Source organism: Leucopleurus acutus (genome assembly GCF_964270905.1).
Source record: "Leucopleurus acutus genome assembly, chromosome: 10".
Classification (NCBI taxonomy): domain Eukaryota; kingdom Metazoa; phylum Chordata; class Mammalia; order Artiodactyla; family Delphinidae; genus Leucopleurus; species Leucopleurus acutus.
Window position 1 is genome coordinate 33,550,315 of NC_139153.1, and position 17,225 is coordinate 33,567,539.

The 17,225-nt window shown below is 38.8% G+C and overlaps 1 protein-coding gene across 1 annotated transcript in view; it reads left to right on the forward strand.

The window, feature by feature from the left end:
* Nucleotides 1-17,225, forward strand: part of ERC2 (ELKS/RAB6-interacting/CAST family member 2) — a gene marked incomplete at both ends in the record, with an annotated part of 834,864 nt that overhangs the window by 382,892 nt on the left and 434,747 nt on the right. Inside the window, one exon of the mRNA XM_082849011.1 lies at nt 14,728-14,865. Coding sequence (XP_082705137.1) covers nt 14,728-14,865 — 138 coding nt within the window. The remainder of the gene's footprint in view (nt 1-14,727; nt 14,866-17,225) is intronic.

Here is a 17,225-nt window from a genome sequence, read left to right on the forward strand (position 1 = left end):
AAAGAACATTCTAGACCTTTAGATACTGATTATGTGCTTTGCAGAGCTGTGTTCTCTTCTGCTTTCTCCCTGTCCATTTGAATTTGGGTGTTGGTAGAACTTGCTGACTGCAGTGTCTCAAGTATTCCACAGGGTGTCATGATATGGTTATTTGTTCTCAGGAACACTGTTGTGGGAGGTAATTTGAGCCAAGGCTCATCTAGAATTTAAAAGGACTGGTTTATTTTGGTTACAGTCAAGGAACATTTACCGAGGGCCTACTATGTGCCAGCCCCATGATAGGAAACGTAGATCTTAGTGGTATCATGCAAGTCCTTTTCTTCACTTCGTGTTAAGCATTTTCGCTGAGGGAATATTTACCAACGCAGTGAATTTGTTTGAGTTTCTTTGAACTTATTTACCATGTAACTTCATGCCACTTGGGAGTGAAACTCAAATGGAGTCTGATTTGGAAACTACTCAACCCTCCAGTTAGACTCTTGTTCCTTTCCATCCTTTCCATCTATCATCTGGTGGGAATTGGTCCCTAGGTGTGCTGATAGAGGAAGGGGGCTGAGAGTCTCTGCTCTGAAATGCTCCTGAATAACCGTGGGGAATCTGAGGCAGGGCAGGAGTCTCTAGAGTCAGACAGTCTGAGTGTGAACCCTCCTTTCACCACTAGTTGTTTGGATTACCTTAAACAAGTTACTTTGCTTCTTTTCATTTTAAATCAGTGATGGGATTTTGAAGAGCAAGTTAAACAATCCATTTCTCAAAAAACATTTAGTGGCTTCCAGTTCTGGGATAAGATGGCATAAACTCACTTGTTCCTGCTCCTTCTCTCTAAATACAAGTTAATTTAGATTGTCTGGAAATAATTCAACAGACCATCATAAAAGGACCCTGAAAGGGGGAAAAGAAGAAGGAGGACTGGCTGTGGGCCTCGGGAATTGAAGGATGCCTCATTGAGTTCCCTGGGTTATCTTGTTCTTCCTTATACCTCCCTGACTGGAGCTGGAGAGCCCTGCAATTCTGAACTGCCAACAGAAATAGATGAAAAGAAGGAAGGGAAGAAGGAAAAGAGAGAGAGGCAGGCACAGTGAGAGATACAGAGAGACAGAGGAATGAGGGTGGGAGGAAGAGAAGAAGGGAATGCCTGCTTTCCCTTTGGGAAAGAGGAAGCCCAGCTGGGACTTAGCAGTGGCCCAGTCTGCCCACAGCAGCATTGCTAGCAGAGCTCCAATGAGCTGATCCATCCTCCGTCTCACACCTGCCAGCAGTGGTGGGCTCAAGTTGCCCACAGCAGCTTTATCAGTAGAGCTAGGGCAGCCTAACCCATCCCCAGACCCAGAACCCCTAGCAACAAGCTACTCTGCCCCTAGCAGTGATGTCAGCAAGTCAAGGAAGCCAACCAGATCCCACATACTAAACTGAAATAGGGTGACTGCCTGCTAAAATCGAAGATATAAATAGGAAAACAAAACAAAACAAACCTTTTAAGGTATATTCAAAATGTCCAGGATACAATTGAAAATCTCTCATCATACCAAGAACCAGAAAAAAGAATCACAGTTTGAGTGAGGAAAGAACTAATGCCAACACCAAGATGAATCAAATATTGGAATTATCTGATAAAAATTTTAAAACAATTATCGTAAAACTGATTGAACAAGTACTGAATCCTTCCAGTGAGGTTTTCTACTTCTTGAAAATCTCACTGGAAGGATTCAATAGTAGAGTGGAGACAACAGATGATAGAATCAAGTAAAATTGAGGACAGATCAATAGAACTTAGTCTGAATAACAGAGACACTGTAGACTGGAAAATAAATTAACACAGCTCAGGGACCTGTGCAATAACAAATATCTAACATATTGCTGGAGTACTAGAAAAAGAGGAGAAAGAATATGGAGCTGAAAAAGTATTCAAAGTAGCAATAGCTGAAATTTCCCAAATTTGGCAGAAGGTATAAGCCTACAGATTCAAAAAGATGAGTGAACCCAAAATAGGATAAACCCAAACCCAAAGAAATCTATACCAAGACACATCATAATTAAACCTCTAAAAACTAAAGATAAAAAAAATCTTAAAGCAATCAGAGAGAAACCACTCAATATTTATAGGGAAATAAATACCAAATAAAACGATGGTAGATTTCTCGTCTGAAACTATGGAATCCAGAGAGATATGACACATTTTTCAAGTGCAGAAAGAAAAATCTTTCAGCCACAGGTTCTCTATCTGGTGAAAGTATCCTTCAGGAGTGAATAGGGAACTAAAGACATTTTCAGATAATGGGAAACCAAGAGTATTTGTCACTAGCACATATATCCTTTTTTTTTTAATTGAAGTAAGTTGATTTATAATGTGTTAATTACTGCTGTACAGCAAAGTGATTCAATTATACATATATATACATTCTTTTCTAACATATTCTTTTCCATTATGGTTCATCATAGGATATTGAATATAGTTCTCTGTGCTGTACAGTAGGACCTTGTTGTTTATCCATTCTGTATACAAAAGCTTACATCTACTAACCCCAACCTCTCACTCCATTTCTTCTCCAACCCCCTCCCCCTTGGCAACCACCGGTCTTTTCTCTATGTCCATGGTTCTCTTTCTGTTTCATAGATAGGTTCATTTGTGTCATATTTTAGATTCCACATATAAGTGGTATCATATGTATTTGTCTTTCTCTTTCTGACTTACTTAGTATGATAATCTCTAGTTGCATCCATGTTGCTGCAAATGGCAATATTTGGTTCTCTTTTATGGCTGAGTAGTATTCCATTGTATATATATATACTATATCTTCTTTATCCATTCATCTGTCAATGGACATTTAGGCTATTGTGAATAGTGCTGCTGTGAACATAGGGGTACATATATCTTTCTGAATTATAGTTTTGTCTGGATATAGTCCCAGGAGTGAGATTGCTGGATCATAGTGTAATTCCATTTTTAGTTTTCTGAGGAACCTCTATACTGTTTCCCACAGTGGCTGCACCAACTTACATTCCCACCAACAGACTAGCACATGTATCCTTAAAGAAAGACTAAAGAAAGCTCTCTAAAAAGAAAGGAAATGATAACAGAAGGACTAGCACTTCAGAAAAGAAGGAAGAACAGTGGAATGGAAGGAAATAGAACTGGATGTAATAGACTGTCTTTCTCTTTTAAGTTTTTAGAATCATATTTGACGGTTGAAGCAAAAATCATAACAGTATCTGTTGTGCTCAATGTATATAAAGGAAATAATGAGATAACTATATATTAAAAATGGGTAAGGTAAAAGGACCTTAAAGGAAGTACAATTTCAATACTCCATTTGAAATGGTAAAACATTTATATCAGTAGGTTGTGATGTGTTGCATATGTGAATTGCACCACATATGGCAATTTCTAAGAAAATATGCAAAACTCTATACTCAAAAATTGTATAAATAATTGAAGATGAAATCCTAAAAATACTTCAGGTAGCTCTCAGGAAAGCCAGGAAAGAGAAACAGAGGAATGAGGAACCAAGGAAATAAACAGAAAACAAATGATAAAATAGCAGAAGTAAGCCCTAACATATCAATAATTACTTTATATAAATGGTCAAAATATACCAGTTAAAATACAGAGATTGCCAGAGTGGATTCAACAACAGCAATAACAGCAACAAAAATGTGACACAACTATATACTGTCTATAAGAAATTCACTTCAAACACAATGTCATAGGTAAGTTGAAAGTAAAAGAATTGAAAAAGATATCATGTTAAGACAAATTTTTTAGAAGGAGGAATGGCTATATAAATATCAGAAAAAGTAGATTTAACAGCAAAGAAAATCACCAGAGACAATAGGTGACATATAATAATAAAAGACGTAATCCACCAAGAAGACAGCAAATCTAAATGTGTATGCACCAGCTAAAAGAGCTTCAAAATATATGAACTAAAACCAGATAGAAGTGAAAGGAGAAGTAGACAAATTCACAATAATAGTTGGGGACTTCAGCACCCCACTATCAACAATTGATAGAACTAAATACAGGAATTAGCAAAGATATAGAAGAACTGAACAGCTATCAACTAACAAGAGCTATTTGACATATATAGTACACTCCACCCAACAACTGCAGATTATACATTACTTTCAAGTATGCATGTAACATTCACCAAGATAGACCATATGCAGAGTGGTAAAACAAACCTCAACATAGTTAAAAGAATTTAATTCATAGAGTATGCTCTATGACAATACTGGAATCAAACTAGAATTCAGTAATAGAGAAGAGAATCTACAAATAATTTATGGTTCACAGATGCTAAATAGATAATAATCCATGCTTCAAAAGTGAAGTCTCAAAGAAAAAATATACATATAACTGAATGGAAATGAAACTACAACATATCAGAATTTGTGGAATGCAGCTAAAGCAGTGCTGAGAGGGAAATTTATAGCGTTAAATACTTACATCAGAAAAGAGGAAGGGTAGCAAATGAATATTCAAAGTTCCTACCTCAGTAAACCAGTAAAAGAAGAACAAAATAAACCCAAAACACGTATAAGTAAGGAAATAATAAATACAGAGCAGAAATAGATAACATTGAAAACACAGAAAGAATAGAGAAAAATCAATAAAATTAAAAGCTGCTTCTTTGGGAAAAAATCAATAAAATTGATAAAAAGATAAAACAGAGAAGGTACCAATCAACAATATCAGAAATGAAACAAGACACCATTATAGATTCTGTAGTCATTAAAAAGTTGAGAGAGGAATATTACAACTTCATACTCATAAATTTGATAGCTTAGAGGAAATGGTCCAATTCCTCAAAAACTGCAAACTACCAGACTCAACCAAGATGAAATGGATAACATGAATAATCTTATAACAATTAAATAAGTTGAATTTGTAATTTAAAAGCTCTTGAAAAAGAAATTTCCAGGCCCAGATAGTTTCACTGGAGATTTTTACCAAATAGTTAAAGAATTAACACTAATATTACTTAATCTCTTGCTGAAAAAGGGATGTGGGAATATTTTCCAACTAACTTATAAGGCCAGTATTACCTTGACACCCAAAAACAGAAAAATAATATTTAAAAAAAAAAAAAAGCAAAAGCAAAGAAAAACCCTCCAGGACAAAACTACAGACCACTTTCTCTCATGTGTGTTGTCCTGTATCCTGAGACTTAACTGAACACACAGGTATTAACTACATTTGTATAAGCTAACAATGAATATGTGGAAGCTAAAATTAGAAACATAATACCATTTATAATAACTCCAAAGAAACTGAAATACTTAGATATGAACTTACCAAAACATGTACAGGTTCTGCATGCTGAAATTAACAAAATGTTAACGAAAAAAATCAAAGAAGACCTAAACAAAGGAGATATGCACTGTATTCATGGTTTGAAAGACTCAACATAGTAAAGGTGTCAATTCTCCCAAAACTGAGCTGTAGGTTTAATGAAATTTCTATCAAATTTCCATCAAGGGTTTTTATTGAAGTAGATAAGCTTATTATAAAAAATTTTCGGAAAGACACAAGCCCTAGATTAACTAAAGCATTCTTTGAAAAAAAGAATAAGGTAGGAAATACCACTTTACTGGCATTAACTCTTACAATGTAAGTACAGTAATCAAGAGAGTGTTGTATTATTGGAGAGACAGAGACATAAATCAGTGGAACAGAACAGAGAACCCAGAAATACACCCACACAAATATGCTTAACTGATATTTTGCAAAGATGCAAAAACATTTCAGTGAAGGAAGGATAGCCTTTTTTTAAACAAATGTTGCTGGATCAATTGAACATCCATAGACAATAAAAATGAACATTAACCTAAATCTCACACCTTATGCAAAATTAACTCAAAGTAGATCATGGACTTAAATGTAAAACATAAAACTATAAATTTGTGAGAAAAACTATAGGGTAAAATCTTCAGAATGTAGGGCTAGGTAACAGGTTCATAGAATTGATATTAAAGGCATGAACTATAGAAAGAAAGGGTAATAAATTGGCCTTCCTGTTCTGTGAAAGCAAGTATAAGTGGTGCAGCCACTCTGGAAAACAGTTTGGCAGTTTCTTGTACAGCTAAATTACAGCTCTCATAAGACCCAGCAGTTGTACTCGGGCAGCATTTATCCCAGTGAAAAGAAAACTTATGTTCATGGAAAAAACTAGTGCATGAATGTTTATAGTTGCCTATTTGTAGTAGCTAAAAACTGGAAAAAAATCCAACATCCTTAGATAGGTGAATGGTTAACCAAGCTGATGTATCCATACCATGGAATACTAGTTAGCAATAAAAAGAATAGATTATTGGTAAACATTACAACTTGGCTGGATCTCCAAAGAATCATACTGCGTGAAAAAAAAAACAATGCCAAAAGACCATACTTTCAGGGATAATTTCTATAGTATATGGTCACCTTATCTTTGATAAAGGAGGCAAGAATATACAATGGAGAAAAGACAGCCTCTTCAGTAAGTGGTGCTGGGAAAACTGGACAGCTACATGTAAAAGAATGAAATTAGAACACTCCCTAACACCATACACAAAAATAAACTTCAAATGGATTAAAGACTTAAATGTAAGGCCAGACACTATAAAACTCTTAGAGGAAAACATAGGCAGAACATTATATGACATAAATCACAGCAAGATCCTTTTTGACCCACCTCCTAGAGAAATGGAAATAAAAACAAAAATAAACAAATAGGACCTAATGAAACTTAGAAGCTTTTACACAGCAAAGGAAACAATAAACAAGACGAAAAGACAGCCCTCAGAATAGGAGAAAATATTTGCAAATGAAGCAACTGACAAAGGATTAATGTACAAAATTTACAAGCAGCTCATGGAGCTCAATATCCAAAAAAAACCCAATCCAAAAATGGACAGAAGACCTAAGTAGACATTTCTCCAAAGAAGATATACAGATTGCCAATAAACACATGAAGGGATGCTCAACATCACTAATCATTAGAGAAATGCAAATCAAAACAATGAGGTATCACCTCACACGGGTCAGAATGGCCATCATCCAAAAATCTACAAACAATAAATGCTGGAGAGGGTGTGGAGAAAAGGGAACCCTCTTGCACAGTTGGTAGGAATGTAAATTGATACAGCCACTGTGGAGAACAGTATGGAGGTTCCTTAAAAAACTACAAATAGAACTACCATACGACCCAGCAATCCCACTACTGGGCATATACCCTGAGCAAACCATAATTCAAAAAGAGTCATGTACCACAATATTCACTGCAGCTCTATTTACAATAGCCAGGACATGGAAGCAACCTAAGTGTCCTTCGACAGATGAATGGACAAAGAAGATGTGGCACATATATACACTGGAATATTACTCAGCCATGAAAAGAAACGAAATTGAGTTATTTGTAGTGAGGTGGATGGACCCAGAGTCTGTCATATAGAGTGAAGTAAGTCAGAAAGAGAAAAACAAATACTGTATGCTAGCACATATATATGGAATCTAAAAAACAAATAAGATTCTGAAGAACCTAAGGGCAGGACAGGAATAAAGACTCAGACATAGAGAATGGACTTGAGGACACGGGGAGGGGGAAGGGTAAGCTGGGACAAAGTGAGAGAGTGTCATGGATGTATATACACTACCAAACGTAAAATAGATAGCTAGTGGGAAGCAGCCACATAGCACAGGGAGATCAGCTCGGTGCTTTGTGACCACCTAGAGGGGTGGGATAGGGCGGGTGGGTGGGAGATGCGAGAGGGGGGAGATATGGGGATATATGTATATGTATAGATGATTCACTTTGTTATAAAGCAGAAACTAACACACCATTGTAAAGAAGTTATACTCCAATAAAGATGTTAAAAAAAAAAAAGAAAAAAATTCATATGGAATCTCAAAGGACCCTGAATAGCCAAAACAGTCTTGAAAATGAAGAATGAAGCTGGAAGAAATCACACTTTCTGATTTCAAAACTTACTGCAAAGTTATTATATGCAAAACAGTGTAGTACTGGCATAAACACAAACCATGAATGGAGAATCCAGAAGTAAACCCTCACATATATGGTCATGATTTTTGACAGGGGTGCCAGGACCATTCAGTGGGGAAAGGAATCTTTTCAACAAGTGGTACTGGGAAAAAACTGGATATCCATATGCAAAAGAATGAAGCTGGACTTTTACCTGACGCCATATACAAAAATTAACTCAAAATGGATCAAAGACCTACATGTAAGACCTAAAACTCTTAGAAGAAAATATGGATCAAAAGCATCACAACATTGGTTTGGCAGTGATGTCTTGATTATAACACCAAAGGCACAGGCAATGAAAGAAAAAATAAACAAATTGGATTTCATGAAAAAATTTAAAAATTGTGCATCCAAAGACAATATCAGTGGAGTGAAAAGGCAACCCATAGAATGGGAGAAAATACTTGTAAATTATATATCTGATAAGGAAATAATATGCAGAATAAAGAGAGAAATTCTGAAACTCAACAACAAAAATCAAACAACTTGATTTAAAAATTGGCAAAGGACTTGGAGAGACATTTTAAAGAAATACAGATGGCCAGTAAGCACATTAAAAGATCATACAACATCATTAATCACTGGGGAAATACAAATCAAAACTACAATTAGATACTATCTCACACCTGTTAGGATGGCGACTATCAAAAACAAACAAACCAGAAAATAGTAAATGGTGGACAGGATGTGGGAAAATTGAAACCCTTATATACTGTAGGTGGGAATGTAAAGTGGTACAGCCACTGTGGAAAACAGTATGGTGGTTCCTCAAAAAATTAAAAGTAGAACAACCATATGATCCAGCAACTCTGCTTCTGGGCATATAACCAAAAGAATTGAAAACAGGGTCTCAAAGAGGTATTTGTACACTCATGTTCATAGCAGCATTTTTCACAATAGCTAAAATGTGTAATCAACCTATGTATCCATCAGCAGATGAATGGATAAGCAAACTGTGGTATATACATACAATGGAATGTTATTCAGGATTAAAAAAGGAAGGAAATCCTGATGTATGCTCTGGATGAACCTTGAGGACATTATTCTAAGTGAAATAAGCCAATTACACAAAAACCACTGTATGATTCTACTTATATCAGGTACTCAGAGTACTCAGAATTGTAGATGCAGAAAGTAGAATGGTGGTTGCCAGAGGCTGGGGGTAGGGGGAATGGAAAGTTATCAGTTAATGGGTAGTTTCAGTTTTATAAGATGGAGTTTTAGAGGTGGTTGACGGTGTTGGTTGTACAACATTATGAAGGTATTAAATACTACACTGCTGCTGAAGTATACACTTAAAAATGGGTTAGATGGCAAATTCTTTGCTTTATGTGTTTTACCACAATAAAAAAAAGAAAAGGTATTTCTGAAGCATTATGTGAGATTTGCAGGCCTGTAAATTCATGCTTCCCAAGCTGTTTCTTTTTTAAAATATCTAATTTGTCATGGAACAATATGTGGTCGTACTGTGTATGATCATTGTGCAGTTCTAGCCACATGTGACTCATGTGTTCAGAAACATCTCAATTTGCCTATATACTGCTCACGGTGACAAGTCCATCAGTCTTGTTCTTGAATATTGGTGTGATACATAGGCACTCTCGATTTTCGTAGTTATCTTATAGACTGGCAACAAAGAGTTGCATGGACCACATTTGGACAAGTGTCTAAGTCAAATCTTAGCTTTACAGGAGTTAGGAACTTGAGAGAGACAGTTGAGAGAAATTGTTTCAGGATGGTCCAGTTTCCAGGTTCAGGAGCTAACAACCCATGCTCTCCCTAGGTGTGTAGATATGCGTTCTTTTTCTTTCTTTCTTTCTTTTTTTTGGCTACCCATATTTTGCACTCTCTTCTGATCTTATGAAGGACCTTTCCTGATGGAAGGTGAAAATGTCAACACTTGGTTTCTCAGCCTCCTTTGCAGCTGGGCTGTGTACCCGACCCTGGCTCTGCTCATTAGATGTAGCTGCCCCAGAGTTGCTGGAATGTTGAGAATGTGACGCGTTCTCTGCTGCACAGTCTGTAAGGTGGAGGCCATGGTGCTGCACAGCTACAGGGCTAGCGGTGGTGTTCAGTGGTCCATGGCAGCTGGGTTTGTGCTGTAAATCTCAGTTTCTGGTATTCTGCAGCTGGGGCAACAGTGTCTGCACTAGACCAGTCGCATCAAAACTATGGGCATTGTTCTGGGTTATCTTCCCCAACCCTGGTTCTGCAGTATTGCTGGTGGTTTGTGAATCCTCCTCCTTTTCTGCTTAAACCAGACTGCGTTGTTTTTGTTGATTCAGCTGAAAGGTTTGACTGATACCCTAGATTTGGATAACAGAAACTACAGAGATATATGGAGAAAAGAAAAATTTTTTTTAAGTAACTAAATTTCAGAACTCTATAAAGAAAACAGACAAAAAGATACCTTTGGGTAATATTTGAAAGCGTAAAGATGCTTCAGCGTGTTTTAGGTACTCTGGCTAAATATGGAGCTTCTCCATGCTTTTTCTTCTTTGTAGGATCTAAGAACTGAAGGGACTCAGCTATCACATGCTGTGGTCTCTTCCTTTCATACAAGACACTCTCTTTAGGGTTCCTTCCATTGTTCTTTCATTCATTTAATAAGTGAATATGTGATATTGCCAACACAGTTGGTTGCTGTGGCCAGAAATACAATAGTGAGTATGACAGAATTCTTGTCTTAATGGAACTCACAGCCACATTGTAAAGAGACAAGTAAAGAGGTGATTTTAAAAGTGTGTGAAAAGTTGGAGACTTAGCCTGGGCCAGAGTGGGTGTTGTGGACAGAGAAGGCTTCCTGGAGGAAGTGAGGAATATGTTGATATCTAAATATTTGAGTAGGACTAGGGTAAAAAATTGGGACGAGAAGAATCTCCCAAGCAGAAGAAACGAATAGGCAAAGATGGAGAGGCTATGAGAAAGCCTGGTCCTGGGAGATAGCAGGAGTGGTTTGGCAAGGCTGGGGTGAGGCTGGGGATAGTGGAGGACCAGGTGAGCCTTCCTGTGAAGGGCCTCATGTATGATGTCAGGGAGTTTGGGCTTTATCTGGAGGCAATGGGGGAGTAGTTGAAGAGTTCTAAGAAAGGAAGTCATTCAGTCAGATCTGCATTATAGGAAGGATACTTGTGCTGCAGTTTTGGAGACCAGATGGGAGGGGAGCAAACGTGGAGTAAAGGAGGCTGCTGCTGTTTAGTCAGTGACAGCTCTCCCACTGAGGGCTGCATTTGTGTGAAAACTCACTAAACAGCTCCCTCTGGGCATTGCCCCTTCTCAGGCGTGGCAGGCCTGGAGCTTCAGAAGTCAGTCTGAAGCCATTAGGATTAGGGCAGCCTGGTGACCTCCAGGGCCTGAGCTTTCCCTGCCCCCTGCCCCCTCTCCAGTGGTCTGCTCTGAGTGGTGCAGGTACCACTTCAGCAAAACCGGCTCCTTCTGAGTCTCCTTAGCTGTGATGAAAAGGCAGCTTAGTTCAAAGGCAAGGAGAAGCCCTGTGCTCAGGCCCATCTCTTATTTTATCAAGTCACAGTGACCAGTGAGTTGACTATGTTGCTTAGGTGGATTCAGTCTTTTGCAGCATGTGGAATTTCTCACAAAATCCTCATTTTCCATCCCCAATCCTAAACCCAGGTTTTCAATTTGCTTATTTTTCATTGCCTGCTATTTCAACCTAGTACAACCTCACCCTTTGAAGAAAAGTTTCTGCTTTTTTTCTTGTAAATGTTGTTAATAATTTACAAACATTAGAAAGCTGAAAAATAATTTTTTAAAAGATACAGAATTTTACATTTGCCCCAGTCTCCTAAATTTAAAATTTTAAGAATTGAGTCCTCCTTGGAGTAGGAAAGGAATATTTCCTCTTACAATGAGTCCTTTTAAAAAGCACAAACTTACTGTTCAAAACACATTTAAAGAACCGTTCTTATATTTTGTAGTCAGTCTTAAATATCTTTTATTCTGTCTGTTATGTTCAAGGAGAACAAGCTGGCAGATGCAGTAAAGTATAAAGAAGAAAAGTAAAATCATCATTCATACCACTGCCAAATAATACTTTAGTGAGTTCCATATATATATTTTGTTGTTGTTGTTCTGTGCTAGAATTTTCTTTTTACAAAGAAATATCATATGATTTTACATTCTACTCTTTTTCCTTCTCATTCTCCGATTTCTACTTAGTTACCAATTGTATGCAAACATGATTTTAAATACTTGCATAATGGTTTAAATTTTTATATACAAATATAAACTAAAAATTACCCATAATTTTACCAACCAGATAATCTTGGTTGGCATTAAAAATGAATAAAACCCACATGGTTAGAAAATTCAAGCAGAGAACTACAGAAATGTTCAAAAAAGAGAAACAGAAGGCCTCTTCCACAGTTTTGTACCCTAGACCCTTTCCCCCAAAGTTAAACACTATTAAAATTTCTTGTGAATTTTTTCTCCAGAAAAAAATTTTATATTAATAGCTGTGTATATGTATCTATTTATAGGCTTATTTTTTATTTACACAAGAGGCTATATATTCCCCACCCTGGTCTGTACCTTGTCTTTATTAAGAATCATTCTTGGTGATCTTTGTGCAACGTTTTTAAAGTGGTATATCCCTACCTCTGTAAATGTCTCCAGTTCCAGCTCTGTTTTTCAATCTTGTCTGTGGTATAATTGGCTCTTCTGCTGAGTTCTTAGATGTGAGATAATAGCTATGTCACTCCTGTGTCTCACCAGCCCACAGTTCTCCAGCTCTTATCGCCTACCTGAGTATTCCTTGGACCACTGACCCTCAACATCCTTAATCTCCCCAGTAACTGAGGAGGCCCCAGGGAGTCTCACAGCAGTCTTCTTTAGCCTCTATTTGCAGCGCCTGAAGTCCCTTGAAATCAGTGATGCCACTACACCAGGGCTGATGCCCTGAGAGAAAGTCCCCTTTCTTCTGTCCAGGGCACTCTCTCCCAGGGTGAACACGGGGAACTTAATCAGTTTGCTTGGAGCCACCATGGATTTGCACACGTATGTACACAAATGTGGGTGTGAGTGTACTCAAAATAATAACACACACTCTCTCAAGAGTCAGTCCTCTCAGCTGCTGGCTTCTTCTGTATAATGACTACATTCTGATATGTAACCATCCATATTTTTGCTCACTCATATATTTGCTTATTGTATTGTGTAACCCCATGAACACTTGTCTGGAATGGAGGGAGCCTTTGTTCTGAGTGCAGATGATTATACCTTTTGAGTTCCTGTGTTTTGCATGGAGGGACACTGAATTCTTACAGTGGTAGCTGAATAGGAATACAATGCATTTTGATGAAGGAGAAGGTTAATTATTTCCCCAAACCAGGTTGTCTGTCTCAAGGCAGAAAACATGTCTTATTAAAAAATACATTGGCAAAAAAAGGAAGGAGAAGAAGGAAGGGGGAGGAGAAAGGGAAAAATAAAAGAAGGAAGGAAGGCGCAAAGGAAGGTGGGAAGAATGGAAGGAGGAAATGTCCATCTCCATTAGGCCACATCTATTTTAATCATTGGAAAAGTTAGCCACGTCCTCTGTCGTCAGATTGAGGGTCAGCATCTTTGCATTCAGAGCTATTTTGATGCTGCTACTGCTGCCACCTCCACTGTCAACCTTCCTCCTTCTCATTATTGCTTCTACTCTTGTCATTATTTGTATTGCCATTCCAGATTCATGCTACGTGAATCGAGTCATCTCCAAATTTGTTTGAGTCACACATTGTGAAACATGCATTTGGAATGATTTCCTGAGAAAGCCTGGGTGCAGAATACAAATATTTTGAATGGACTTATCTTAGAGTTGTACTGCTTTTTTTCCTTGTCATTTTAAAACCCTTAATATGAATAAATTGTTTGTACAGTGGGACTTTTTTTTAATCCTTAGATAAGAAATACATGGTTTGAAAGCAGAGAATAAAAACATGAATGATAATGTACGCAATGCCCAAGAGAAGGTCCTTGCTGTTGCTCCTGGGCAGGCGTTATAATCGGCTATTTGGTGTGTTTATTTCAGGCTGCAGATAGTGGATAAAAGTGGCTGGTTGGTTGCCAGCACATGACTTATTTGCCAGATGGAGTGTTTAGTACTTGTTACATTTGATTTATATCACAGGTTCTTCCCATTAACAGTCTACTGGTGATAACCTACTTGGCTTTTCATGTGGTTACTTGAAACAGCCACTTGACAACATTTGGCATATCACAAAGTTTAATACTGAATAAAGGAGTGAGTGAATGACTACATAGGTTCTGCCTTATACTGATATGGTGCTTAGTGCAGAATGAGCACCCAGTACGTGTCTGTTCATTGAATAAAGTAATCCTGAATATGTGTTTCTCTGATTCACTGCACCAAGATTAGGTTTATGGACTTGAGACTTAAAGGGCTGGTGAAAGAGGTAGAAATAGATAGAAATAATAGTGCTTACATGTCTGAAGGGCTTGCATTTGCATGGAGGGAGATATTCTGCTCGTCTGTATTGCCATTTAAACACGAAGTTGAATTACATGGAAGAAAGAAGGTCTCTTCAAAATGGCCTTGATTCTGAGTCAAAGTGTAACTTCATAATACTGACAATTTCCATAATCTTGGGTCTTTTTTAATTTTTCTTTTTAGATAGGTCCACTTCAGGGACCTTGGCACTGAATATGTAATAAAATGTGCATTAAATATGGTGATCTTTACTTCCAGATTGAAAACTTGCAAGAACAACTTAAGGATAAAGACAAGCAACTGACCAATCTGAAAGACAGAGTGAAGTCCTTGCAGACTGATTCCAGTAATACAGATACTGCACTGGCAACACTTGAGGAGGCTTTGTCAGAGAAGGTAAGCTTGGACTAAAAATTAGTGGGGGTATCAGGATTTAGGGAAACATGGTTGGGAGGAAACGATCCAAATGCATTTCAGTGAGCTTGTTTTTCTCCATGCACCCGCACTAAGCCTAGTCCCAACTGGGCCTCCCACTCCTGTGCTCGCCCTTCGCAGTAGACTTGGCATGCTGAAGCCAAGTGTGTCTTTTTGAAATGCATACATGGTCACATCACCCTTGGCCCGGATTTAAAACCTTCACTACCTTGTCATTGTTTTTAGGATGATAAAGACTGAAATCTTTAACCTCACCCATAGGGTCCGACCCTTCATCTGCTTTGGCTCTTACCTGACCAGCCACTTCTCTGCCTGCCTTACTTTCCTCCCCTCCCCTCCACTCCCCTCCTCTCCACTCTTCCTCCCTCCCCCCTCTCCCTCCCTTCCTCCCTCCCCCCTCTCCCTCCCTTCCTCCCTCCCCCCTCTCCCTCCCTTCCTCCCTCCCCCCTCTCCCTCCCTTCCTCCCTCCCCCCTCTCCCTCCCTTCCTCCCTCCCTCCCTCCCTCCCTTCCTCCCATCTTTCTTTCCTTCCTCCTTTTCCAGCCTCATCCCCCATCTCTCTTCCCTCATTCTTTGTGCTCTAGGCATACTGGCCTTCTAGATTTCTTTTTAAATTTATTTATTTTTATTTTTGGCTGTATTGGGTCTTCGTTGCTGCACGAGGGCTTTCTCTAGTTGCGGCGAGCTGGGGCTACTCTTTGCTGTGGTGCTCAAGCTTCTCATTGCGGTGGCTTTTCTTGTTGCAGAGCATGGGCTCTAGGTGTGCGGGCTTCAGTAGTTGGGGCATGTGGGCTCAGTAGTTGTGGCTTGCAGGCTCTAGAGCGCAGGCTCAGTAGCTGTGGCGCACGGGCTTAGTTGCTCCGCAGCATGTGGGATCTTCCCGGACTAGGGCTTGAACCCATGCCCCTTGCATTGGCAGGCGGATTCTCAACCACTGTGTCACCAGGGAAGCCCCGGCCTTCTAGGTTTTTAAGTGCACCATTGTTCCCTCCTGCCTCAGACACTTTGCACATGCTATTACTGAGCCTAGAATGTTCTTTACTCTCTGCAGACTTAATTTCTCTTCTTCAGAGAGCTCAGCTTCCTGAGAAGCTGTATTGCACAGTAGTCAAGAATGTGGACATGGGAGTCAGACTGCTTGGGTTCAAATCCTAGGTCTGACACTTACTACTTTGGGCAAGTTACTTAACCCCTCGCTTTCTCAGTTTTATCATTTGTAAAAGAGGATAATAATAGTACCTGCTTTAGTGGAATATGTTGAGGAGAAGATGCATTAATATATGGAAAGTGTTGAGAATAACAGGCATAATAACTTATAGCTGTTATTATTATTACCAGTCATTTTCTCAGGGAAGCCTCCTAGGTAAAATCCTCTCTTATGTTCTCATGAACACCGTGAATTTCCCAGAGCTCTTGTCACAATCTTAATTGTTCATTTATCTGTTTTAATGTGATTAATTGGTCTTCTCTGCTGGACTCCAAGCCTGAGCAACATACCTGTATATGTGTGTTATTTGTGTGTGTTAGCTTACCTTCCCCCAGTGCCTAGCACAGTACCTGCGTGGGGGAGTGCTCAGTGGGTGTTGATTGAATGAGTCGCCACCATATGACAGGCACTGCTGTGGGGACTGGGGGTCCAGTAGAGAAGAGAATGGGTGAAAATCCTAGCTCTTGTGGAGGTTAGATTCTAATGGGACTGAGGAGACACAGGCAATAATTAAGTAAGTAAAACACATGGGACTTCAGAGGGTAATAATTTCCATAGAAGAAAGCAAGAAGAGCGTACAGGGAGTGCTGGGGTGAAATGGCCAGGTAGAGGGTCTTACTGAGAAGGGAAAGTGAGGGATGAGCCACGAGCACTTCTGGAGGGAGAATGTACTAGAGGGGAGAGCAAGTGCAGAGTGGGAGGGGGAGGGGGGAAGAGTATCCCTTGAAGCCCCTGTGAGAAAGGATGAAAAATTTTGACTTTCACTCCAAAGGGGATAGGAAGCCATTTGGAGGGTTTTGTTCTGACTGACATTTAAAAGGATTACTTTGATTAAAAGAATGAACAAAATCTATTAGGCAAATAGGTCATCCTGATGTTCACCGATTTCTAAAATGATTTCTAGCCCTTTTCATTCTAGTTAAGTTAGTTCATTCATTCTCTGGGCACTTCTGTAGGACTCATACTGTGCAGAGTGTGTGTAGTGTGCTCAGTCTTAGCTCTGCCACTAACTGGGTGACCTTGACAAATAACTCTCTCTCCCAGGGCCTCAAATTTCCCATTTGTAGGATGGGAGAATTAGATTAAATAGCCCACTGGTTCCACAAGTCAGTGAA